The sequence below is a fragment of the Sus scrofa genome, chromosome 1 (assembly GCF_000003025.6).
Source record: "Sus scrofa isolate TJ Tabasco breed Duroc chromosome 1, Sscrofa11.1, whole genome shotgun sequence".
Classification (NCBI taxonomy): Eukaryota; Metazoa; Chordata; class Mammalia; order Artiodactyla; family Suidae; genus Sus; species Sus scrofa.
The window spans coordinates 270934120-270956967 of NC_010443.5; the positions used below are offsets into that span (position 1 = coordinate 270934120).

General features: G+C 59.5%; 1 protein-coding gene across 2 annotated transcripts in view; it reads right to left on the reverse strand.

Annotated features, from left to right (window-relative positions):
* The window catches only part of FIBCD1 (fibrinogen C domain containing 1), a 36961-nt gene extending 14327 nt beyond the window's left edge, over window positions 1-22634 (reverse strand). Inside the window, exons 1-5 of one of the 2 annotated variants that reach the window (XM_021070324.1) lie at window positions 22546-22634; window positions 21851-21962; window positions 12078-12557; window positions 7871-8030; window positions 7315-7451 (exon numbers count right to left, since the gene is read on the reverse strand). In XM_021070324.1, coding sequence (XP_020925983.1) covers window positions 7315-7451; window positions 7871-8030; window positions 12078-12557; window positions 21851-21922 — 849 coding nt within the window. In that variant the 5' untranslated portion in view covers window positions 21923-21962; window positions 22546-22634. Of the gene's footprint in view, window positions 1-7314; window positions 7452-7870; window positions 8031-12077; window positions 12558-21850; window positions 22166-22545 lie in introns of those variants that run through there. The other variant, XM_003122239.5, reaches the window with a different exon arrangement.

A 22848-nucleotide genomic window follows, 5' to 3' on the forward strand; every position in this document is an offset into this window, starting at 1 on the left:
GGTTAAGGATCCGGCGTTGCCGTGAGCTGTGGTGTAGGTCCCAGACATGGCTTGGATCCCACGTTGCTGGAAGCTATAGCTCCGATTCGACCCCTAGCCTGGGAACCTCCATGTGCCGTGGGAGCGGCCCAAGAAATGGCAAAAAGACAAAAAAAGAAAAAAAGAAAAAGAAAAAATGTAAGCCTGTGGGGGTGGGGAGCACAGTAGGTCTAACCTACATCACCTCCCCTCCCCTTCCGGAGCAGCTGCCAAGCTCAGAAGAAAGTGGGCCCACTCCTTGTTTTTGACTGCAAATGGTACCCCTGGGCCTGGCGTCCTGCCACGTTTCCCAGCCTTGGCAGTCAGCGCCTGCCGGCTCCTGGCGCACACCGCTCAGAGCTGCCATTTATCAGATGCTGCGACACCAGGCTGAGCCTCCACGTGCATCGCCCCGTCTACGTTCAAAGTTTGAAGATTCCGAACGGCTCTGGACAGAGGCAGGCTCCCTGCGAGCCCATCGGTCAAGGCCACAGGGGTGTGGTCACCAGTCGCCAAGGTCCTTCGTGTGGTCGGGACTCCGAGGACATTCTAGAGGAGTTCAGAGCCTGGGACCCTGATGTCACAGCAGGTCCTCGGGCCACCCCAGCCTCGAGGACAGGGAGGTCTGCTTGCAGCCCCAGCAGAGCAGGGAGGACACAGTACCCCCAGGGGACTCCCAGATCCTGCTCCCCAGCATCCCCAGCGCATCCCCCGGCCCCGTCGCCCGCATCCTGGCTGGCCCGGGAGCGGGGAGCTTTTCATCTCTCCGGAGCCTGATCCCCTGCCAGGCTGGGCTCAGCTCAGGTGGCTCCTTTGATGTCTTTCCCGTGAGAGAAGGATTTTCCTCCCACCTGGGGGCTCAGGCAGGGAAGGAATGGGTCACAGTGGGAGGGGAGGGTTTCTCTCGCGGTAGAGCCAATTAGAGGCCCATCTGAGTGGGCGACCGAGCACACAAGGCAGTAAAATGCCCGGCAGAGAAGGGAGGTTCGGGCCACCGGATGCTGGGGGAAGCCGCTGCAGGGTGGATCTGAGAAGGCGGGGGCAGGGCGCAGAGCAGAATCAATTCTATTGCAAGTCCTCGAGGAAGGAGCTGCTGAACTGGACCCGATTTCTGTGACCCTGGCAATCAGAGATGTGGCAATCAGGTTGCTGGCAGACCGCTGAGGCAGATCTAGGTGGAGGCAAGGCTATGCCTCGGGGCAGAGGGGCCGGACAGTGGGGACCCTGTCTTCTGAGGCCGTGCTGGCCCCCGCTTCCAGCTCGGGACCCTGTTCCCCAGAGCCTGTTCGCCTATGGCTGCGTGAGACATGAGGGCCACCCACTGGCCCGAGGAGGAAGGGGACACCCCAGAGGAGATGTGACCTTTCCAATTGCCCTTGGCAGGGGAGACGAGCTAGGACTGACGGCTTCGTCCTCCGCATCACCTTCCAAGTGAGGAGATCTGGGCTCTATTTGCACACACAGCTCCCTACCCTTTAAAAGAACTGCTTGACCGTAAGATCCTACAGGATGGAGCCAGTGCCTCTGTCCCCAGGGCATCCCCACGGCTCTGCACAGACCCCTCCTGCCCCTCCTCCCCTTCCCCTGCAGACCCTTGAGCTACAGCAGCCACCAGAGGACAAGCGGCTGTCCTGCAGGGCTCAAGCCTAACTGGTACACAGACGAGCAATACCTGGACAGGCGTCTGCTTAGCCACACCTGTGACAGGTGCAAAAAAAGAAGCAAGAGGAGTGGGCCTGGGAGGCCTCCCAAAGGACACAGTCACCAAGCTGGGCCCTGCGCCCAGGGTCACAGGTCAGCAGGGGGTGGCCTTTCCTTCTCGGCTTTTCTGGGCTGGGGTGGGGGGGGTGCATACATTAGGCTCAGGAGTGGTCTTGTGATCAGCATGACGCTGTGTGGCCATCGGCTGAAAGGCCACCTTGAGGCGTGTGTCCAGCTGCTCTGTGGTCTCGTTCCCACGTGGTGACTCCCACCCTCTCAGCAAGGGCTCAGGACCCACAGAACTCATGCTCCCCAGAACTGCCCATCAGCCCTCAGCGCCACGTCTCTGGTCACTCCCTCCCCAGGGAACTCCCGAGGACGCTAGGAGCCCACTCTGCCCCTGGGAGAAAGCCCGACTCCCACAGCACCTGCAAAAGCCGCGAGACCCAGGCCCCTCCTACCTCCCACCTGTCCCCTGCCCCCAAGTGCCATATACCAGCAGAATGGAGCCACCGTGGTCCCAGAACAAGCCCTGCCACCTCCCTGCAGGTCCCTTTGCCTGGAACACCATTCTCTCTCTCTCTTTTTTTTTTTTTTTTTGTCTTTTTGCCTTTTCTAGGGCCGCTCCTGCAGCATATGGAGGTTCCCAGGCTAGGGGTCGAATCGGAGCTGTAGCCACCGGCCTACGCCAGAGCCACAGCAACGCGGGATCCGAGCCATGTCTGCAACCTACACCACAGCTCCCGGCAACACCAGATCCTTAACCCGCTGAGCAAGGCCAGGGATCGAACCTGAAACCTCATGGTTCCTAGTCAGATTCGTTAACCACCACGCCACAACAGGAACTCCTGGAACACCATTCTCGCCTCTTCCCCAGCACTCCGACCTCCTAGTCCAGAAGCTTCTCTGACTGCCTCAAGCTGAGTGAGGGGAGGGCTCCCCCAGGACCCCCAGCCCTACAGACCTCATACAAGCCAGCTGACTTGTCCAGCCCCCAACTGGCTGTGGACTCCTCTGACCCATAGCGGGCTCCCTGTGGGTGAGTGCGGGGATGGACAAGTGACACCACGTGACAGTCCCAGGACTTACAGGACCCTGGGCTGCTTATTTGCTGCTTGGCCTTGAACAAATCTCTTGCCCTCTCTGAGCCTTCAGGGGTTGGCAGGGGGATTGGCGCAGCACCAGGCGGCGCAGTGGTCTGTAAACTGTAAAGTGCCCGGTAGGCAGGGCTGCCGAGCCCCCGCCTCGCCGAGTCCCGGCTCTCTGGGAAGCGGGCTCTGGCTGGCAGATCCAGCCCCAGGCGCCCTGTCCAGCAGGTTGGCCCCCGAGGCCTGGCAGTTTGGACACAGAGCCTAATGAGGATGGATGGTATCGGGGTCCAGAAAGGCACGGGCCAGCTCCCTCCCAAACAACAATTGAGCTTCCGAGAGATTCCGGGTGGCAGGGGGGTGATCCTGACAGTCGCCCGGAGGTATCTGGGAAGAGATTGCTTTTGACGGAAGCCCAAATGGATATTAACGTCTCACGGCCTCGCAAGCACTTCTCAGCCGAGAATGGCCCTTCGTCCAGGCCTGCTGATTCAGACACCACCCACTCCCCTCTCACCGCCCCGAAGCCCGGGCCCCAGGAATTACCCGCCTCCCGGCCCCAATCCTTGACTGGCTTCCCAGGAGATGGGCTTCAAATCCACCAGCGTGGAAGATGCATGGTGGGGGCCGGCGTCTCGGTCTTTCATTAAGCCTGTCCCAACCCTTAACTCTGATTTCTGGGCTCTGGCTGGTGCCCTGGAGCTGCTCTGCCCACCGAGGGGTTCCCAGAGGCGAAGGCCATAACTCAGGCGGTCCCAGTTAGGAAAACAAAAGGGCTTTTAGGGCCGGATGTGGATTGAGTGCATTTAAATGCTCTCCTCTGGAGCTTGGAGAGAGGCTTAGAGGAATGTCTGTCTCGGTTCTCGGGGATTCTGCTCTCAGACCGGCTCCTGACCACGGGATCTGTGCTCAGAGAGCACTGGCTTGTCCCCCGCTGCCCGCCTGGCCCGGGCCTCCCCATTTGGCCTCCTGCTCAGGGTGGCTGATCAGGCTGCCCCCACCCTCACATCCCAGCATCCCCCTCGAGAAGCTTCCTTCTCCCCTCTGCCTGGACGTCAACACGCCAAGGTCCTTGGTGAGAAATGGAGGCATACGGGATATATACACAATGGAATACTACTCAGCCATAAAAAAGAACAAAACGATGCCATTTACAGCAACATGGATGGAACTAGAGACTCTCATACTAAGCGAAATAAGTGAGAAAGTGAAAGACAGATACCATACGATATCACTTCTATCTGGAATCTAATATACGGCACGAATGAACCTTTCCACAGAAAAGAAAATCATGGACTTGGAGAACAGACTTGTGGTTGCCGGGAGTGGGTAGCGGGAGGGACTGGGAATTGGGGGCTAGTAGATGCAGACTCTTGCCTTTGGAATGGATAAGCAATGGGACCCTGCTGTGCAGCACTGGGAACTATATCTAGTCACTTAAGATGGAGCCTGATAAGGTGAGAAAAAGAATGTATACATGTATGTGTGACTGGATCACTTCACTGTACAGCAGAAAATTGATAGAACACTGTAAACCAGCTATAATGGAAAAAATAAAAATAAGTTAAAAAAAAGAAGAAGAAATGGAAGCATCCTACCATCCCCACCTCTTGCCCCACGTGCCAAGGGCAGAGACCCTAAGTGAGGCTAGGGATCGAACCCGAAACCTCATGGGTTCTGCTGTGCCACGATGGGAACTCCCCCATGGACTCTTAAGTTTCTGGGGGGACTGGGACAGGGGCTTCCCCCATTTCTGTCCTTCCCCAGTACCCCGTCCACAGTAGGCGCTCAACACTGTCTGCCTCTCTGAAATTAAAAGTGCAGCTGAGAACCCCTCGTGTCAGTTTTACTGGTCCTGCCTCCCAGGGTCACTAGGTGTCCCAACCACAGTCAACTTGGGGAAGCTGAGCCACTTTCTTTTTTTTAAGGTCCGCGCCTGCGGCATATGGAAGTTCCCAGGCTAGGGGTCAACTCAGAGCTACAGCTGCCAGCCTACACCACAGCCAAAGCAACGTGGGATCCGAGCCACATCCAAGACCTACACCACAGCTCACAGCGACGCCAGATCCTTAACCCACAGAGCGAGGCCAGGGATCGAACCTGCATCCTCAGGTTCAAGGGTAGTTGGGTTCATTACCGCTGCACCACAACAGGAACTCCTACCAAGACGTTTTCAAGGTGGCACAGATGTTACCCAGAGACTGTGGTGCAGGTTGTTAACTGCTCAAGGGCATCTGGCCAAAAGGGCAAGGCTCACATCTGTTCTTGCCAAACCCAGTGCCCTTGTGTGCCCAAAGGATATTTTCTTTTCTTTCTTTTTTTTCTTTTTAGGGCCACACCTGTGGCATACGGAAGTTCTTGGGCTAGGGGTTGAATCAGAGCTGCAGTTGCCAGCCTATGTCACAGCCACAGCAATGCCAGATCCCAGCCACATCTGTGGCCTACACCACAGCTCACAGCAATGCCGGATCCTTAACCCGCTAAGCAGGGCCAGGGATTCAAACCTGCATCCTCATGGATATTAGTCGGGTTCTTAACCCACTGAGCCACAATGAGAACTCCAAGACATACAGGTTTTTTTGGGTTTTTTTGTTGTTGTTTTTTTGTCTTTTTGCCATTTCTTGGGCCACACCTGCGGCATATGGAGGTTCCCAGGATAGGGGTCGAATCGGAGCTGTAGCTGCCAGCCTATGCCAGAGCCACAGCAATGTGGGATCCAAGCTGCGTCTGCGACCTACACCACAGCTCACAGCAACCCTGGATCATTAACCCATTGAGCAAGGGCAGAGATCGAACCTTCAACCTCATGGTTCCTAGTCGGATTCGTTAGCCACTGCGCCACGACGGGAACTCCAAGACATACGTTTTTTTTTTTTTGTTTTTTTGTTTTTTGTTTTTTTTTTGTCTTTTTGTCTTTTGTTGTTGTTGTTGCTATTTCTTGGGCCGCTCCCTCGGCATATGGAGGTTCCCAGGCTAGGGGTTGAATCGGAGCTGTAGCCACCGGCCTACGCCAGAGCCACAGCAACACGGGATCTGAGCCGCGTCTGCAACCTACACCACAGCTCACGGCAAGGCCGGATCGTTAACCCACTGAGCAAGGGCAGGGACCGAACCCGCAACCTCATGGTTCCTAGTCGGATTCGTTAACCACTGCGCCACGACAGGAACTCCGACATACGTTTTTAAAATGTGTAGTCACCTGATGGCCAGTGGTGACCCTGCTGAAGCCCAGCCCCCAGCCTGAGCCCCAGAAGAGGGCAGAAGTCCACCAAGATTGGGGGGAGGGGCAGCAAGCCCACCTCCCACCTTCAGTGATCCCTGGCTCAAGGGCAGGGGTCAGCACACCACAGCCCCCTGGGCAACTCCTGCCTTCTGCCTGTTTTTATACAGCATGTGAGCCAAGAATGTTTGACCTCTTTTTTTGGCCACAACCACGGCATCTGGAAGTTTCCGGGCTAGGGATTGAACCCGTGCCACAATTACAGTCTGTGCCACAGCTGCAGGAAGGCCAGATCCTTAACCTGCTGTGCTACAGGGGAACGTCACGTTTGAACGGTTTTAAACGGCTTAAAAAAAAAAAGAATCAAAAGAAGCATATGTTTAAATATTCTTTGCATAATATTTCAAGAAGAATACATGAAAATTTTATGACATTCAAACTTTAGCGCCACAACTAAAGTGTTGTTGGGACACAGCCTCGCCCAGGCGTTTCGGTTTTGCCTGTGGCTACGTTCCCCCGCAAAGGCAGAGTTGCAACAGAGACCGGGCAGGGGGAGCAGGCAGGGTTGGTGGGAGGCGGGAAAAAAACAGCAGGCTGACCCTGTTCTAGAAGGGGCTTCCCAGCTGGCAGATCTGGAGACCCTCGGGGTCTTTAAGCAGGTCCTCTGCCTCACCACACCGGGGAGCTCTCGGGGCCACCTGTGGCTGTCCCCAGCCTGCCTTTCCACTGCTCCCACTTCCCACTCAGGCAGGAGCCAGAAGGCAGAAGGAAATCACGACAGCTCCTTGCCGGGAGACCACTGGGGACCCTGCTCACAGCAGCTCCGCGCCCCCTTTAATCTCAGGCACACACATCATCTATTAAATAACTGCCAAGGTCAGCGTCTGCATTTGTCAGCCCTTGAACTCACATTAGCAACAGTTCATCTCGGGATCCAGCCCCAGGACCCCCTAGAACCACCGCTCCAGGCTCAAAAGCAGCAGGCAGGCGACAGCATCTAATATCGGCTCCCAAGCGGGTCCCCCAAGGGTGAGCACACGGCCTCCACCTGCCCCGCACAGGCTTCTGGGAGCGCAGAGATCTTTGCTGAGACTATGGGCAGGTTAGTGGGGGCCAGAGGGCAACTGGGCAGGGCCAGACCAACGGCGGAAGGTGGGCAAGAGGCCACTCAGAGCACCCAGCTTCACATGCATAGCCTCCCGGGTCAGCCTGGGTCTGCACTGAATGTCTTCAGGGCCCAGCATTAGGGGGGCCTGGACGTGCAGCCGCACAGCCCAGGAGACTCACCGTCCAGCCGCCGCCGTCGGTGCTCATGTCGCAGTAGACCTGGAAGCCGGCGGGGTCGTGTGTGGGGAAGACGGAGTAAACACCGTCCTCCTGCTGGCCGCTCAGGAGGACGTCCAGACAGTCTCGGGGCCGGGAGCCTGAGACAGGGAAGGCCATCAGGGCGCTGGACCTGAGCCCACGTCCCTCCCACCCTCTGCATCCCTGGGTCTCTCTGACTTGGTCTGTCCAGCCTTCAGGGTCAGATGCAACTCCAGAGCACTGGCTCTGCCACCGGCTGCGTGGGTTTGCTGAGTGAGCACCCTCTCTGAGCCTCACTTTCCTCATCTGGAAAATGGGTGCAGTGAGCTCCCCCTCATCAGGTTAGGAAAAGGGCCAACAGGAGGGTGTGGGGAGGACCCTCAGCCCTGCCAGGGAGCAGGCGGGCCTCGGCCAAGAGCAGTAGCGTGTGTTTATGTGGGTGGGTGGGGGCGATGAAGGGATGAAGCTGGGCACCCAAGTCGGCCAAGGAATGCAGCCCCCAGCCTCCCCCCATCCCCAGCCCCCGCCTCCCACTTACCATTGGCACAGCCCCGGGGTCTCGACCCCCTGGCAGGTGCCCTCTGAAGATCAGCCTTGACGTGGGGCCGGCCCAGCCCCCGGTCCCTCTGCAGAGCGTCCAGGACATCACTGACGGAGTTCACCAGGTGAACCATGTGGCCTTGGCTCTCAGAGAGCAGCTGTGGAGCACAGGGGTGGGTGGAGCAAGGAGTGGGGTGGGCGGAGCACGGAGTGGGTGGAGCTATGGGTGGGCTGGGCAAGGAGTGGACGGCGCCCTGGGGTGGGTGGAGCTCTGGGTGGGTGGAGCACAGGGGTGGCAGAGGTTCCAGCAGGCGGGGACAGAGTCCCCAGGATGGCGGTGGGCTCTGGCAGCCCCTGCCCTACCCTGGTCTCCATATGGAGTGGTCTCAGCCCCAGTGCTCAGAGGACAAGGGCTCAGGTGGGGGGTAGGGGACAGAGTGGCCAGCACACACCTGTGCCCCTGCTGCCCCCCAGGCCCTGTTCTTCATCCATGTCTGTGCCAACAGCCCTGGTGAGGTGACAAAGCAGACCCTGCTGGGCAAGTGGAGGCAGCACCTGGCATCAGGACAACTGGGTCCAAACCCCAACTCACCCACTTGCCAGTCACATGGCTGCAAGAGTGATTAACCAAGCCTTGAAACAGGCTAACCTGGTCTCCCAGCCCAGCTGCCATGGAGACTGATGATGTGGGGAGTACCCAGCACAGCATGGGGCCCACGGCAGGCACTCAGTACCCAGTATCTGGGTGCCCACCCCATGGCAAGAATTCAAGAGGTATCTTCCAGGTTACAAAACGCCTTCACCCGACTTCTCTTCGGATCCCCCAGCAAGGCCAAGAAGGCAAGGGTGATGGATCTGCACTGGACAGGTGGGCCCCGGGGTGCTGCATCCCCCCATCCCCCATGAAAAGTCACTTTGACTTTACAGGGTTCTCTGATGCCCACCGCACACCTGCCCCCACAGCATGGCCACGAGGGAGGGCCTGAGGTGTCTTCCCCTTGTTACAAATGTGGAAACTGAGGCCCAGAAAGAGAGGTCCCTGGTGGAGAAGCACTCAGGCCACGTCCCCAGCTGAGTGGCAGGAAGGGAACCAGGGCTGCAGCATCGTGCGTGCGGGGAGCCCAAGGTGGGGGCGGGGCGGGGTTGGATCCAGGCCCTGGTGTGCATGCTGGGACTCAGCTCAGGCCCTTCCTCTCTTCACCAGCCCATGATCCTGGAAGGGTAACCGAATCCTACCCACTCCTGCCCATCCGTCTCCTCCTCCTGAACCACAGCAACGGGCGCTGTTTCCCGGCGGGTGGTGTGTTCAGGCCTGTGCCATTCCCATCACTGATGCGGAATCAGGGTCTGGGACTCAGCTAGTGCAGCTCTGTCCCCACCCTGGGGCCTCTGCGCCCTGTCACCTCCCCACCCAGGGGGCTCCAGGAGGCTGTGGGGACGACGAGGAAGGGAGGCAGGGTCCTGGGCAGACTGCAGCCAGCCAGCCAGCCAGCCAGTGTGGAGCCTTCTGGGTCTTTACACACCGAATCTGTCACTTGCCAGATAATAGCTCGTTGGAGCAAGGAAAATAGAAATATACAGTGCCGGCAGTTTACAAAATATGATTCTCGGCTTGTCTGGAAGCAGGGGCCTGGCAAAGCTTTCAGTTTCCCTGTCAGTTTCTCCTCTGCTGAGCAGGTGATTCAGTGAGGGCTGAGGCCTGGGGAGCGAGGGGCGGCAAGGGGCGGAGAGGGCCTTTGGGCAGGGGTGACATCTCCCTGGGCTTCCCTGCAGTGTCCTGCAGACGGGCCCTGCAGTGGGGGAGCCCTGCAGAGGGATAAAGGCAGCCCCAGGGGGCAGGGGCAGGGCCCCGCCCCCTGCAAGAGGGTGGGCAGCCAAGATCTCCGGGTGCATGGGTTAAGTTGCAGCGGTACTGCCCATCCTTCTGTGACGCTGCAGACACACTCGAGAAATTCAGGCACGGCCGGCTCTTGCTAACGGGCAAGGAAGACCTCAGTTTAAACCAGCAAATGATTAAAGTTGAAAATGTACATATAAACATGCCCCGAATTAATGGGGAAAGTCGGTCCCTGCTCGCTGAGCCGCACAGATGCCTTAAAGAGGACTTGGCAGCTTTGAGAGGCAGTGAGATCAGAGCTGCTGCTTCCAGCACTGCTCTGTTGTGTGACTGAGCTGAAACAGGGCACTTCCTTTGCCACGCCTCGCCTCAGCCTGCCCCTCCATAGAATGGGGTCAGGACTCCTACCTCCAATGGCTCGTGTGCCCCAAAAGCTTCTTAATTCGAACCCAGACAGAGATTTCCAAGAGTGGCTCCCCATGGGCTGAAATTTCAGTTTACAGTTTCCACCATCGCAACAAGAGATGCTGATGCGCCGATGGCACCTCTCGTGTGCACGCGCCAGCCGAGCCCTGTCCCCCCCAGGAGCTGCAGCATCCTATCAGGTCGGGACGGTGCCAGCCCCGTGTTACAGGTAAGGAGGCCCAGCCCAGGGAGGGCACCTGACACACCCAAGGTCCCACAGCTGGTACTTGGTAGAGACTGGACTGGATCCCAGCTCGGCCGACCCGAACCCTGAGGGCAGAACTGCTCAGCTCTGCTGCTCCCAGGCCAGCGGGCCTCAGACATTCATGCACGGGAGTCACACCGCTGGGATTGGGGGGCCGGGAGGGGGCTTTGAGGGTAGAGTCCGGGGATGTGCCCTTTAACCAGCAGCTCTGGTGACTGGCAGGGGAGTGCCGCGGGCACTGTTCGGGGATCCAGGTCTGGGCTGAGGAGCTGAGAATCTGGGAAGCTGCTAGGAGCTATGGCGACATGGCAAGACACATGGTCTCTGAAATCACCTTGAGTCCGTGGGAAATGAGTCAAATGAAACATTCTTGCGAAGAAGCAAATATTTCAGGAAGCCCAGACCCCAGCAGAGCTATTAGCCTTACAGCAACCGCTCTAGGCCTCTGTGCACATGGGCGGGTGGGAGACCCTGGCCCCTCCCCGCCGCCCCCAGTCCTCTGACCCTGCCCTAAGGATGAGGACCAGCCGGCTCATCAGGGCCTGAGCCCCGTGGAGAGCGAGGGAGGGCACCCAGATCACCCAGAAAGTCTGGAGGTCTCCTGACGAGGGCGGGGACGCTGCAGATGGAAGGGGCAGCAGCGGGGCAGCTGAACTCCCCGCCCCGGGATGGAGAAGCGGCCTTTCCATCAGTCACCCAGACAGGACAATGGGGACTGCAATTTCTCCAGCTGCAGCCTCCAGAGGAGGGAAAAGGCCCATGGCTCACGAGCTGTTGGGTGACCAAGTGCCTGGTCATCCTGGGTGTCCGGAAAGGGCTGGAGGATGGCAGGGGTGGGATTCAGGAACTGAGTCACGGGGGCGGAGGTGGGGGAGGGAGGACAGGATAGAGGGCAGGAAGCTGGGCAGGGCTCAGAGGCCAGATGCCAGGCCTGACTTGACCGCTGCACCCTGGACAAATCACTGCCCCTCTCTGAGCCTCAGTTTTCTGTTCTGGAAAATGGCAGGCCAGTGAGGTCACCCTGAATCCCTCCTCCTAGAAGGGGGACTGTCCTTGCTGGTGCTCCATGGTCAATGTCGGAAATCCTTCACCAGGGTCTGCCTGGTGCTCGCTGGGACCTGGCCTGGCTCGGGGAGTGGGTGGGGGTGGGGACAGACAAGGGTCTGGTTGAGCCCCGAGCTGGTTCCTCTTTCCCTGGGAAGCTGTGGGTATCAGAGGGCAGAGAAGGTGGAGGGGGGGGCGGGTCTGGGGAAGGAGTGCATCTCTTTCTGGCCACGGAGCACGGCCAGGGAGCGCCGCACTCGCCCCTGACCTGCCCATGACCTTGAACCTGTATGAGCCTGATAGAGGCCACGTCCTGCCTTGCCTGCGTCTCACTGCACTGGAGTCCCTGGGAAGCCCCTCCAGCCCTGGAATCAGTGGGGGCCACACACACGCCCAGGTCACCAGGACGGCGTGCAGGAAACAGTCTGAATCCTGGCGCCGAGAGCCGTGTGGGCTTGGATGACACCCTCACCTCTTTGAGCCTCATTTTCTCAAGCAGATGGGAATCGCCCCTGGCCCTGGGGCTCCTGGGGATTAAGCGATGCCCTGGGCATCAGGCACCCAGCACGGGCTGCATGTGGCACAACTTGCAACTCGCCTCCCCACCCCCTTCCCGCCCCCCACCAAGATGCGGGGCACGGACCCCACCCTTACCTGGATGAGGCGGCCCTGCTCGCTCTGCAGGGAACTGAGCCCCTGGCCCAGCGTGCTGTGCCCCTTCCGCAGCCCCGCACACTCTGTCTGCAGCTCCGAGGCCCGGGCCAGCAGCCGGGGGAGCTGGTCAGCCAGGGTGTCCAGCAGCTCCTGCTCTTGTTCGCCCACCAGCCGAGGCTCAGCCTGGCGCTGGCTCAGTGCCTGCAGCACGGAGGCCTGGGCGCCCTCCAGGCGGGCGAAGCCGTCGGTGAGGTCTGGGCAGCGCGGGTCGATGAGGATGCTGAGGCGTGAGCTGTCGGCCCTGTCCACGGTGACCAGGGCGCTGTTGGCACCGGCCGGCCCAGTGCTGACGATGGGCGGGGGCGCCGTGCCAGGCGCGTGGGCGTGGTTCAGGAAGAGCACGGCGCCGGTGACAGCCACAGCCAGCAGCACGGCCAGGGACAGTAGCACGGTGCACAGCACGTAGCCACAGCTTGGCCGCTGCGGGGCAGCCCGAGGCAGGTGGACGTAGCGAGGGACAGAGGGACAGACGGGAGAGAGGAGGCAGTATGAGGGACAGACCTGGGCCACCAGCCCTTCCCAGGGTGAGGAGGGCCCAGGATGGGGCCCCTGGCCTTTGTGAGGCCTGGACAAGGCTCAGAGGACCCCCTTCTTGGGGACAGGGGGCGGGAGTCACACGGGGATGAGAACCAGGGTCCCAGAGGGGAGACAAAGACAGGACAACCAAAGAGAGCAAGGTGGTAAGAGTGAGAGATGCAGGGAGACAGATGGAGAGGGTGGCAAGAGAAAGCCAGGCAGGGCCAGCAGAGGATGGAGAGAGAGGCACCTTTCCCTGGCTGCCCGGCCCTGCCCCTGTCTGGGACGGGCCAAGGTACAGACCACCACCCGCAGCCAGAGGACTGGGCTCAGGTCCCCGAGCTGCCGTTTCCTGCGGGGTGACCTTGGGTGACGGACTTCCCCTCCCTGAACCTAGCATCCTCATCTGTCAAATGGGGGTGATAATGACATGCCCGCCCCACACATTTGTGCCCGCTGTGTGGACTCGGGAAGAGAAAGCCGAAACGGGGACAGAGTGATGCTTCAGATCATTGCGCTGTCTCAGCAGAGTGAACGCCTTTGGGGTCATAGGCACCCATCCCTGAAGGTCCCTTTCAACTCAGGGCACCCACACCTCGAGTCCCCGGGCACAGGGTGGCTGCCAGCCTGAGCACCTCCTCTCCCCATTTCCTCTCCTTCCTCCTCTTCCTCCCCCTTTTCATGAAGCACGCCCCGCCTCCCCGCCGGGATCCAGTGGGGACTAACAGCAAAAGAACCCAGAGCAGCTTGTAACTAAAGGTGACACCGTGATATAGAGCAGATTCCAGACTCACTGGACCGGACCACTCACAGCCCAAAAGGATCTTGCAGAGCCATCACTGAGCATTGGACACAGGGGGAAACTGAGGCCCAGAGTCACACAGCAGACCAGAAACACCATCAGCCTGGACCTCTAGCCTCCTGCCTCCTTCCAGGACCAGGCATCTCCTACCACTGAATTTTCCCTGCATTTTCAACTTTCTAAATCTGAGATGCATCTTTAAATGAGTTAGTGTATTAAGGCACTTGGAGCCGCGCCTGGCACGTTGTGCTTGTGTAATAAATATTAGCGGCTTTTATTATCTCATGATCAATGTGCACAGAGCATCTGGAGGTATTGGGTTTTTTATTTTCCACCCGAAGTGTTATTTCTGTGTCACTGATGCTAGAAGGTACCGTCCCTGTGTTTTCTTCTTTTTCTCACATTTTAACATCTCTGACATTTGAGAGGGATCTTACAGTTGTAATTGACAACTTTTTTCTTTCTCAATGATCCATTAGATAGTTTCTTACATCCTGCATCTCTTCCTATGAGAAAACATGGTAGAGCAAACCGCCTCTTTTCCATAAATTCAGATTCTACGAGGAGGATGGGGTCAGGGGTCTGTGTTGCTGGCAAGATGTGGGAGAGAATTCCTGCAGCATCGGGACTTAGTGCTCCACCCCTCCTCTCTGCCCTGGCCCCGGCCCCCAGGGCACATGCATCCTGGACTCTACACAGTACACAATTTACTCCAGCCAGACCCGAACCCATCAGCTCCCCTCCATCAGCTCTGCATAGGCTGCTCCCCCAGCCCGAGCCCCACTTCTCTTCCACCGGCTTAACCTCGCTCTCTTCCTTCGGGGCTCAGCTAGGATGACACCTCTTCCAGGAAGCCTTCCTTGACTGTTTCCTCAGCCCTCCTCCCGGTTTGGGCAGGGTCCTTCCTCTGTGTTCCCAGATCCTCGGCGGCTCTTACCAATACAGTCATCACCTTTGATTTCATTCATTCACCCAAACATCCATGCAGGCTTCCCTGGTGTCCCCCTGAGCCAGGCTCCAAGCCAGTCCCTAAGGAGGTAGCAGCGGCCATCATCCCAGCCCTGCCCTGAGGGGACGAATGTCCCCTGGGCTGTGATTTTTACCCTCTTTGGGGACACAGATCTTTTGGGGATTTGATTGACAGCTATGGATACAAGGAAAGCTGGGACTAGGGGGGTCAGAAAGACCCAGGTCCAGGAGACCTGCCTTGGACCATGAATTGTCCCCCTCCCCAAAGGCACAGAGCGGCCGGTTGTTGGATGCATGGAGGGGAGAGCAGATGGACCAGGTCATCTCTCCATGACCTTGCTGGCCGGAAATGAAAGCCCTGGGACCTAGGGCACTTTGCAGGGCAGAGGCCATGACCTTCCCACGGAGCCCTGCCCCCACCTGATGGCCTGGCACAGAATGGAGGCCACCTCCAGGCTGCCCCATCCCTGTCACTGCAGGTCAGGGCTGTCCCCCCAGGCAGGTGCTGCATCCTCACTGCTATTCCTGCAGTGCAAACTATGTTCCCACCACTGATACCTCCAAACACTCCCCTGCCCTGGTTGGATTCCTTTTGCAGATGGGAAAACTGAGGCTCAGAGACAGAAGACCCTTGCCCAAGGTCACACAGGAGGCAAACAGTAGAGCCACCATTTGAACCTAGGTCCCGGTGACTCTGGACTCACCCATCCGTGCCCAGGCTGCTTGCTGAGCCATCCAACCCGCATCCCTTCCTCTGCTGCAAGAACGACTGGGGTTTGGGGCCAAAGCCCTGTGTCAGCAAGTAAGTCCCTCTCGGGCCCCTCCCAGAATCCACCGGGAGACACCTTGCCCCGAGCAGCTCTGAGTGATGTCCTCGACCGAAGAGCATTCAAATTCCCAGCTGGCAAGGCTAGCCATGTCCCCCGTGTCCCAGGACCCCAGCCCTCTTGGGCACCCACTCCCACCCAGGCCCTTGGTAGGAAGGCACAGGATGCAGAGGAAGGGAGGGGCTGGAGAAAGCGGCAGGGGGCTCCTGAGGGGCAGGGCGACATCGGAGCCTGGAGATGAAACGGGCCACTCGGCAGAGGAGAATTAGTCTTCAGAGATCACCTTAAACATGAAGTGCTGTTCGCTTTTATAGGCGGCCGTTTACGTGCCTTGCAAAGAAATCTGCCCGAGATGATCGGGGGGCTTCGGGCACAAGCGGCCCCGCAGAGCATGGAGCACGCGGGGGGCTGGCGCTCATGCATCAGCCCTTGGCCGGGGCAGAGCGGGGCGTGTGCACCTGGGGGCTGCAGGAGGCAGATGGATGCGCACAGGGCCCTCGCCTCCCAGGGCCAAGACTGGGAGCCAGGCAGGATCAGAGGAACCAGGAGACCCACTGCTGGCACTAAACACCCGTGTGAGCTCCCGGCTAGAGGTGTGTGGCTTGGTCCCCTGTGTCACCCCTAGGCCTTGCCCACGGTCAAAGGCTGCCCAGGAAGCCCCGACCAAGGGGAGGACACAATGGGCTCATGCTAGGGGAACCGGAGGCAGGAAAACCTAGAGCTGCCTCAGTTGAGAGCTGGCGAGTCCCCAGCCTCCAGAGGCAGCCGTGGAGTCTGGCGGAGGACGGGGGCCCTGGAGGGTGGGGTTCCTGGCCATGGCGCCCTGCCCAGCCTGCACCCCTCCTCTTCCTTATTTTTTAAGGGAGCTGGGTAGCGGTCATTCCCCGGGTAGGGCTGAAACTCCACCCCTTGTTCCTCAGTAGGAAGAAGAAAATCTTCCTCCAGGGGGAGACCAGGCAAGGCTGGATCCAGGTGCAAGCCACGTTCCCAGCACCCAGCTTCTGGGAGCAGCCCAGCCATAGGCAGGATGGCTGTTCATCAGGACAGAAACGCGGCTGTGCGGCTTCGGATTGGGAAAACCAAGGGGGCTCGTGTGAGGTCTGGGCAGGAGCTGTACTTGGGCTCAGAGACCCTGGGGAGGGTGGGAGTGTCCAGCCCCTGGGGGGAGGGGTGTCCTCCTCGCCTCTCCCCCAGGAGCCCACACCTGCTCCCACAGCCAGGCAGACGGCTCCTGACATGGTCTGAACTCTGAGCCCCTGGCCCTAGCAGAGGGGGAGCCCAGAGACCCCCTAAAGTGAGGCGCTGATTGGTCTGCTCAAAATTCTGGGGTCCCCAAAACTTGGGAGGGAGGCATGGCTGGCTTGTTCTATGGGCTCCAAGGAAGAGCACCCTGTCCTGCTAGGGCCTCCTGATACAACCCATGCTGACGGTGGCCAGCTGAGGCCACCGGCAAGGTCCCAGGGAGTGGCCAGAGTATTCCAGGGGACAAAGAGACAGGGTCTGGGAGTTGCTACATCTGCCCCCTGCCCCGCCACTGGAGGCTCCATGCACCAGCGCCCCAGCTCTGTCACCCCCCAGGGAGCTCAGCTTTGGGTGCATTTCCCAGGGGAGAGGGTTTCCAGATGTTTCCTGTGAGGGTCTTGCCGGGCCCCCTCCCTCCACACGCAGCTCTGGGCCTCCAGCCCAGCGACCCCCAAACCAGGCTCACTCCACCCCGAACCTGAGCCCTCCTGCGATCCCCACCTGGGATGGTAGCAGCCTCACTGACGGCCCCCACCCAAGCCGGGAGCCTCCCTGGGCTCCCCTCCCCCACCCTCCCCCCCCAGCTGGCACCTGGCTCTGTCCACTCCAGCTCTCTAATCCCTCTGTCCCCATGCCCTCAGCCCTGCCCTGGTTCATGCCCCATCACCTGCCTCTAAGTCACCATCAGCAGCTCCCTGTTAGCCTCCCAGCCACCTCCCAGCCCTGAGAACCAGTGCCCCACACGGCAGCCAAGGGCCCTGCCTCCTGATAGCAAAGAGCCCAGGAAGACTCCCACTCAGACCCCTCCGCCCACAAGGGCCACCGAGGTATCAGGAGCTGGTCCCCCAGTCTCACCTATTGCCACCCTCTCCCCACCCCATCCCATTCTCTCCACCTGCCTGGCTTCTTTCTTTTTTTTTCTTTCTAGGGCTGCACCCGTGGCATATGGAAGTTCCCAGGCTAGAGGCTGAATCGGAGCTGCAGCCAACCCCACAGCCACATCAACGCCAGATCCAAGCCGTGCCTGCGACCTACATTGCAGCTTGTGGCAACGCCAGATCCTTTAACCCACTGAGCAAGGCCAGGGATCGAACCCACATCCTCCTCATGGCTAATGGATACTAGTTGGATTCTACTTTTTTTGCTTTTTAGGGCTGCAGCATATGGAGGTTCCCAGGCTAGGGGTCACATCAGAGCTGTAGCTGCCAGCCTACACCACAGCCACAGCAATGCAGGATCCAAGCTTCATCTGCAACCTACACCACAGCTCATGGCAACACCAGACCCTTAACCCACTCATCGAGGCCAGGGATCGAACCTACGTCCTCATGGATGCTAGTCAGATTTGTTAACCCGCTGAGCCACAACAGGAACTCCCTGGCTTCCTTCATTTACCCCAACACACCTTGGTCTCCCTGGAGGACAGATTTCACAACAGCATAAACATCACCTTCCCGAAGAAGGGGTCCCTGCGTTTCCACCCCTGACCTCCTCTGGCCTCTGGCCTCCCCATCACAGCCACACCACTGGCCTAGAGGGTGAGCTCCACGGGGCAGGGCTGGCATCACAGGAGGGGCTTAGGAAATGAGAGGAGAAGGAAGGAGTCCTTGACCTGTGGCCCCTGTTCTCTTACTCTCCCAGCCCAGGCACAGTGACCGCCACCCCAAGCCCAGGCAGCAGCAGGACAGAGGGTGTATCATTTTCTTCACAGGGCACATCACACCTCGTAATAATACCGTGAGTGAGTTTGTTCTTCCCCTGAGACTCTAAGCTCCCGAGGCACAGATTCCCAGCTGCATTTCCTAGCTGAGGCAGGGACTCTATAAATAGTCCTTGAACGAATTAAATCCAGCAGGGCTTGGGTTAGACATCAAGAAGAACTTCCCAATGAGAATGTGTTTCCCTTTCTCGAATGTCTTGCGAAGTTTGGAAAATATCGAGAGACACTGCTGCCAGGGATAGACAGCGGTGGACCTCCCGCTGGGGTGGCTTAACTGGGGGACAACTCAGGCACAAGCCTCCCCCCTCCCAACAGGGGGAGACGCGGGTATAGGGTGACTTCCTGCCCCACACTCCAAGCCTCGGAGAAGCGTGCCTATTTCTAGATGCTTTCATCTGAGCAACTCCGACCTCCTGGCAGGTTTTCTGCCATCATCTCCTGCCCTAAGGGTGTGAGCGCCCCTTCGTTCTGCAGGGGCGAGAAAGGACACTCTAATGAGGTCGGTGCCTTGTCCAAGGTCACCCAGCAAATGAGGAGCGGGGGCCGGACAGGCCCAGGACAGAGCCGGCCCGAGGCTGTCCCAGAAACAGCCACACTGAGATGCAGGCCCTTCGAGGGCAGTGGGGCTGGGAGGCCTGGAGGCCACACAGCAGGTGTTGGAGCCCTCTCCTTGGGGGTGACACAACGTGCCTGAGCTGGACAAAGCACAGCCAGCCCTTCTCCCCTTCATCCTCCCAACCGGGCCCATCCGTCACCCTGGAGGACTCAGGTTCAGGTCCTGGCCGCGGCTCTCTTAGCCTCAGTTTCCTCATCTGTCAAATGGGTTGATCATGCCTGCCACCAGCCTCCCGGGGTGGTTGTGACTAAGAAACGAGAGGTACGCAGATGGGTCCGGCTGGTGCTCAGAGTGTGGCACTGGCATGTTTTCTGGAGGAAGTGGACCCATTAAAGAACCAGGGTGTCAAATTGCTTTCCCTGGTGGGCAAAGGGGTGATCAGGACGCTGACACTCTGCAAAGGGACGGGCGGCTGCGAGAACCGCCAACCCCAGGTGAACAGTGCTTTACAGTTTGCAAAACACACCAGTATTTCACTCGGCCCTCATAACAGCCCTTGTGGAGTGAGAAGGAAGCAGGGATTGCTGTTCCCATGTTACAGATGGTAACGCCCAGACTCAGAGAGGGGAGTAACCTACCCAGAGTCACACAGCCTATCAATGGTCAAGATGAAACTAGACGCGAAGGAGGAGAACGGGCCAGCCCCCAGGGAACCAGGGCACGCAAGGCTCTCTTCCAACAGCAAGCACAGGAAAGATCTTGCCTCTTATCAAAGCGTCAGGCAAGCCTGGAATTGGCACCGGACTGCCTATCTGCATACTGGGTCACCAAAGGATTGGGGCGGGGACGCAGTGCTTGATATTGGCCCAGGCCTCTCCAGCCACGGATGCCAAGGGGCAGAGAGCTGGGCTCAGGCCTGGCAGCAGCTGAAACATACACCCTAGGAGGCAGCAGAAAGGCTGGGGCTGGCCCGAGAGGCCTTACAACCACATTTCAAATAGATGCCCCAGAAGCCACCTCCCCTGGAGACGCAGCAGTCCTTGCTGGCTCCTCTCCCACAGCTCGTCCTGGCCAGGCTTCACGCAGTTCTGTTCAGCAAACATCCCTCGGCTCCAAACCTGAGCTGCATGGAAAGACCAGAGCCTGGACCCGGGGGGGGACCAAAGGGAGCTCCCGATGGAGGAGTGACTCGGGCTAGGGAACGAGGCAGGGAGATAAAGGCAGCTGAGCAGCAGGGGCTAAAGTTTGCTAGGACTTCAAGGAAGAGCCATCAGCCATCAGGGAAGGCTTCCTGGAGGAGGTGGCATCTGAGTAGGTTTTGAAGTATGTGTAGGTGAAGTAGCGTGTGTGTGGGTGTGTGGGTGTGTGTTTGGGGAGCCTGGTGGAGCCAAGAAGATGAGATAGCAAAGGTTTGGGAATGGGCCGTCTGGTACGGGACCAAAGATTGGTAAATGACAAGCAGCCAGTACCTGTAAGGGGGCTAATGGGACAAGGGGATGGGCCAGGCTGGGGATGGTTCAAACACCAAGTCTAGGAGGGAAGGCTGCTTTTGCTAAGCCAGGAGAAGTTAGAGCCCAGCAGGAGAGGACTTTCTGTTTAAAGACAGCTTGGATGTAGACCTGATTTAACAGAGGAACAGGGAGTTCCCGTTGTGACTCAGAGGTAATGCACCTGATTAGTATCCATGAGGACTCAGGTTCAATCCCTGGCCTCGCTCAGTGGGTTAAGGATCTGGCGTTGCCATGAGCTTTGGTTTAGGCTCAGCTGCAGCTCCAATTCGACCCCTAGCCTGGGAACTTCCATATGCTGCGGATTTGGCATAACGAAAAAAAAAAAAAAAAAAAGGGACAGACCATCCTGGGAGGCACTGGAAGGGTGGGGGGTCAGACCTGGCTTCAAATCCTTGCTCACCTGCTAACATGCTGTGTGACTTGGGCTCATTCCTCACCTTCTCTGAGCCCCATCCCCCTGTGATGTGGGCATGGGCATCCCTGTCTAGCCCCCAGGTTGCTGCTGAAAATGAGGTTGTGCGGACAGTTGAGAAAGGGTTTTGTAAAGCATGGAGGTACAGCAGCACTCCAGAAAGAACGCCCTGAGAGTGAGGGGCCGCCAAGGCCCGCCCCTGCCACCCGCCTCCTGCCGCTGCAAACAAGAACTGTTCCTTCCCCAATGACATCTGTCTGGGAGAAATTTGAAATTTAAAACGGCCAGCCCCATTATTTCCTCTCCTTGGTGAGCGGACCTCCTCATCTCGCCTGCCGGCCCCAGTCCCTTGGCAGCCCAGCCTGGGGCGGCCTCAGGGCTGCCCCTCCGCTCAGCTGCCCATCTCCAGCGCCCTCTCTGGCCAGTCCTGGGGCTCTGCCCTCACACCACCACCACCACCACCCCCCCCCGCCCCTTTCCAGTGCACAGCCCTGGGCACCCTCCACTGCCACGGAAGAGGCAGCAGAAAGGGTGGAATGCACAGACCTGGAGCCCAAGGACCCAGGTTCAAATCCCAGCAGAGCTGCATGGCCTTCGGCCGCAGATGCAACCATCCCTGCGGCTTGCTTTCCTTATGGTATAGCTGGAGAACCCCAATATCCAGTGTCCTTCCATGAGGCAAATATTTATTGATCCTCTACTGTATGGGAGTGGGGGGAAGCTGGCTAAAGTATTAAAGGATTCGAAGGAGATGGGGGGTGGCACGCCAGGCGCCTGGTGCCCTGGGTGGGTACTCAGTAAATGGCTCAGATGCCCATTGTAGAGATGAGGAAACAGAGGCTCGCACCAAAGGACAGGTCACACTGTAAACTACGCAGGTCCCCTACTTCCTCTGCGCACACACGCTGCATCTGAGTCCGTTGGAGGAGCAAGGGGGCTCCTGCAGGGGTGCAGCCTCTATCTGCAGCCCCAACCCCAAGTTCAAGCCTCCTACGGAAGAGGAGGAGAGGAGGGTGCCCGCCCCGGGGCTTGTGGAGCCTCGCAAGGGTACGCCCCAAAACTCCAGCGCAAAACTGGGTGTCCACCCCGCCAGCCAGAGAGGCCAGCGCCTCGCCCACGCGCGGGCTCCATGTCCCCACGCCCCGGGCCCCCGCGTACCTGCGGCTTGTCGCGCGGCCGGTCCTCAAGTTGGGAAGCGCCGCCCATGGTCTTCCACCGGTCGTTGACCATCTTCCGGCAGGACTGGCGGGAGGCCGGGCGAGGCGCGCCGCTGCGGAGCGCAAAGGCGCCGAGGTGGGCGCGGGCTCCGGCTCTGGGCGCGTTCTGCCCGCCGGCTTCCCGCCTCGGTACCTCGCTCCGGGGTGGCCGGGCCAGCGGGCGTGCGTGTGCGGGCGTGCGAGTGTGTGTGTGCCTGCCGGTGTGTGCGCGGGTGTGTGCGGGCGACAACGGGAGCGGGAGCGCGAGAGCCGCGGGCAGTCAGCCGCCCGCCCGCCGCTCGCGCTGCGCGCGGTCCCCGCTCCCGGCTCCCGCGCCTCCCCCTGCGCGCTCCTCTCCCTCCTCCCTCCCTCCTTCTCAATCTCCGTGTCTTTTTTGTCTCGGACTCTCTTTGCCTTTTATTGCTCCCCCGGTCTCTCTCTGACACACACGCACACGCCGTGGACGGTCACAGTTAAACTCCACCTCCGCAAAGGCTAGGGTAGAGGAGGCAGCCCGACCCCAGACCCTCGGGGCCAGCCGGGAGGGCAGCGAACAGCCGCGGGCAGCCCGGTCCTCGCCCGCTCTGGAGGGGCCCGAGAGCCCCCGGGGGCGCCTCCTTGCAAACTTCCTCCCCGGCTGGACCCACGCCAACTCACCGTGCGCCGGGGGCGCGGCGCGGGGCTTAGCCCCGTGGGCTGCCCAGCCGGGCGGTCGGACGTCTCCGGAGAGCGGCGCCGCGCTCCTCCTGCCCAGCTCTGCCCACAAGGCTCACCTGGAGACACGAGCTGGGCCGGGGGCGGGGGGGGGCGGCCCGAGTGCGCCCCCTGCAGGTTTCCGAGGTCTAGGTCCGGGCTCCGGGGCAAGTGCGCTCAGTCCCGGAGTCGCCAGCCTCAGGAGACCGCCCCTCCTTCCCGGACCCCCGACCTGAGAGCCCGGCCCTGGGGGCGTCTCGGCCAGAG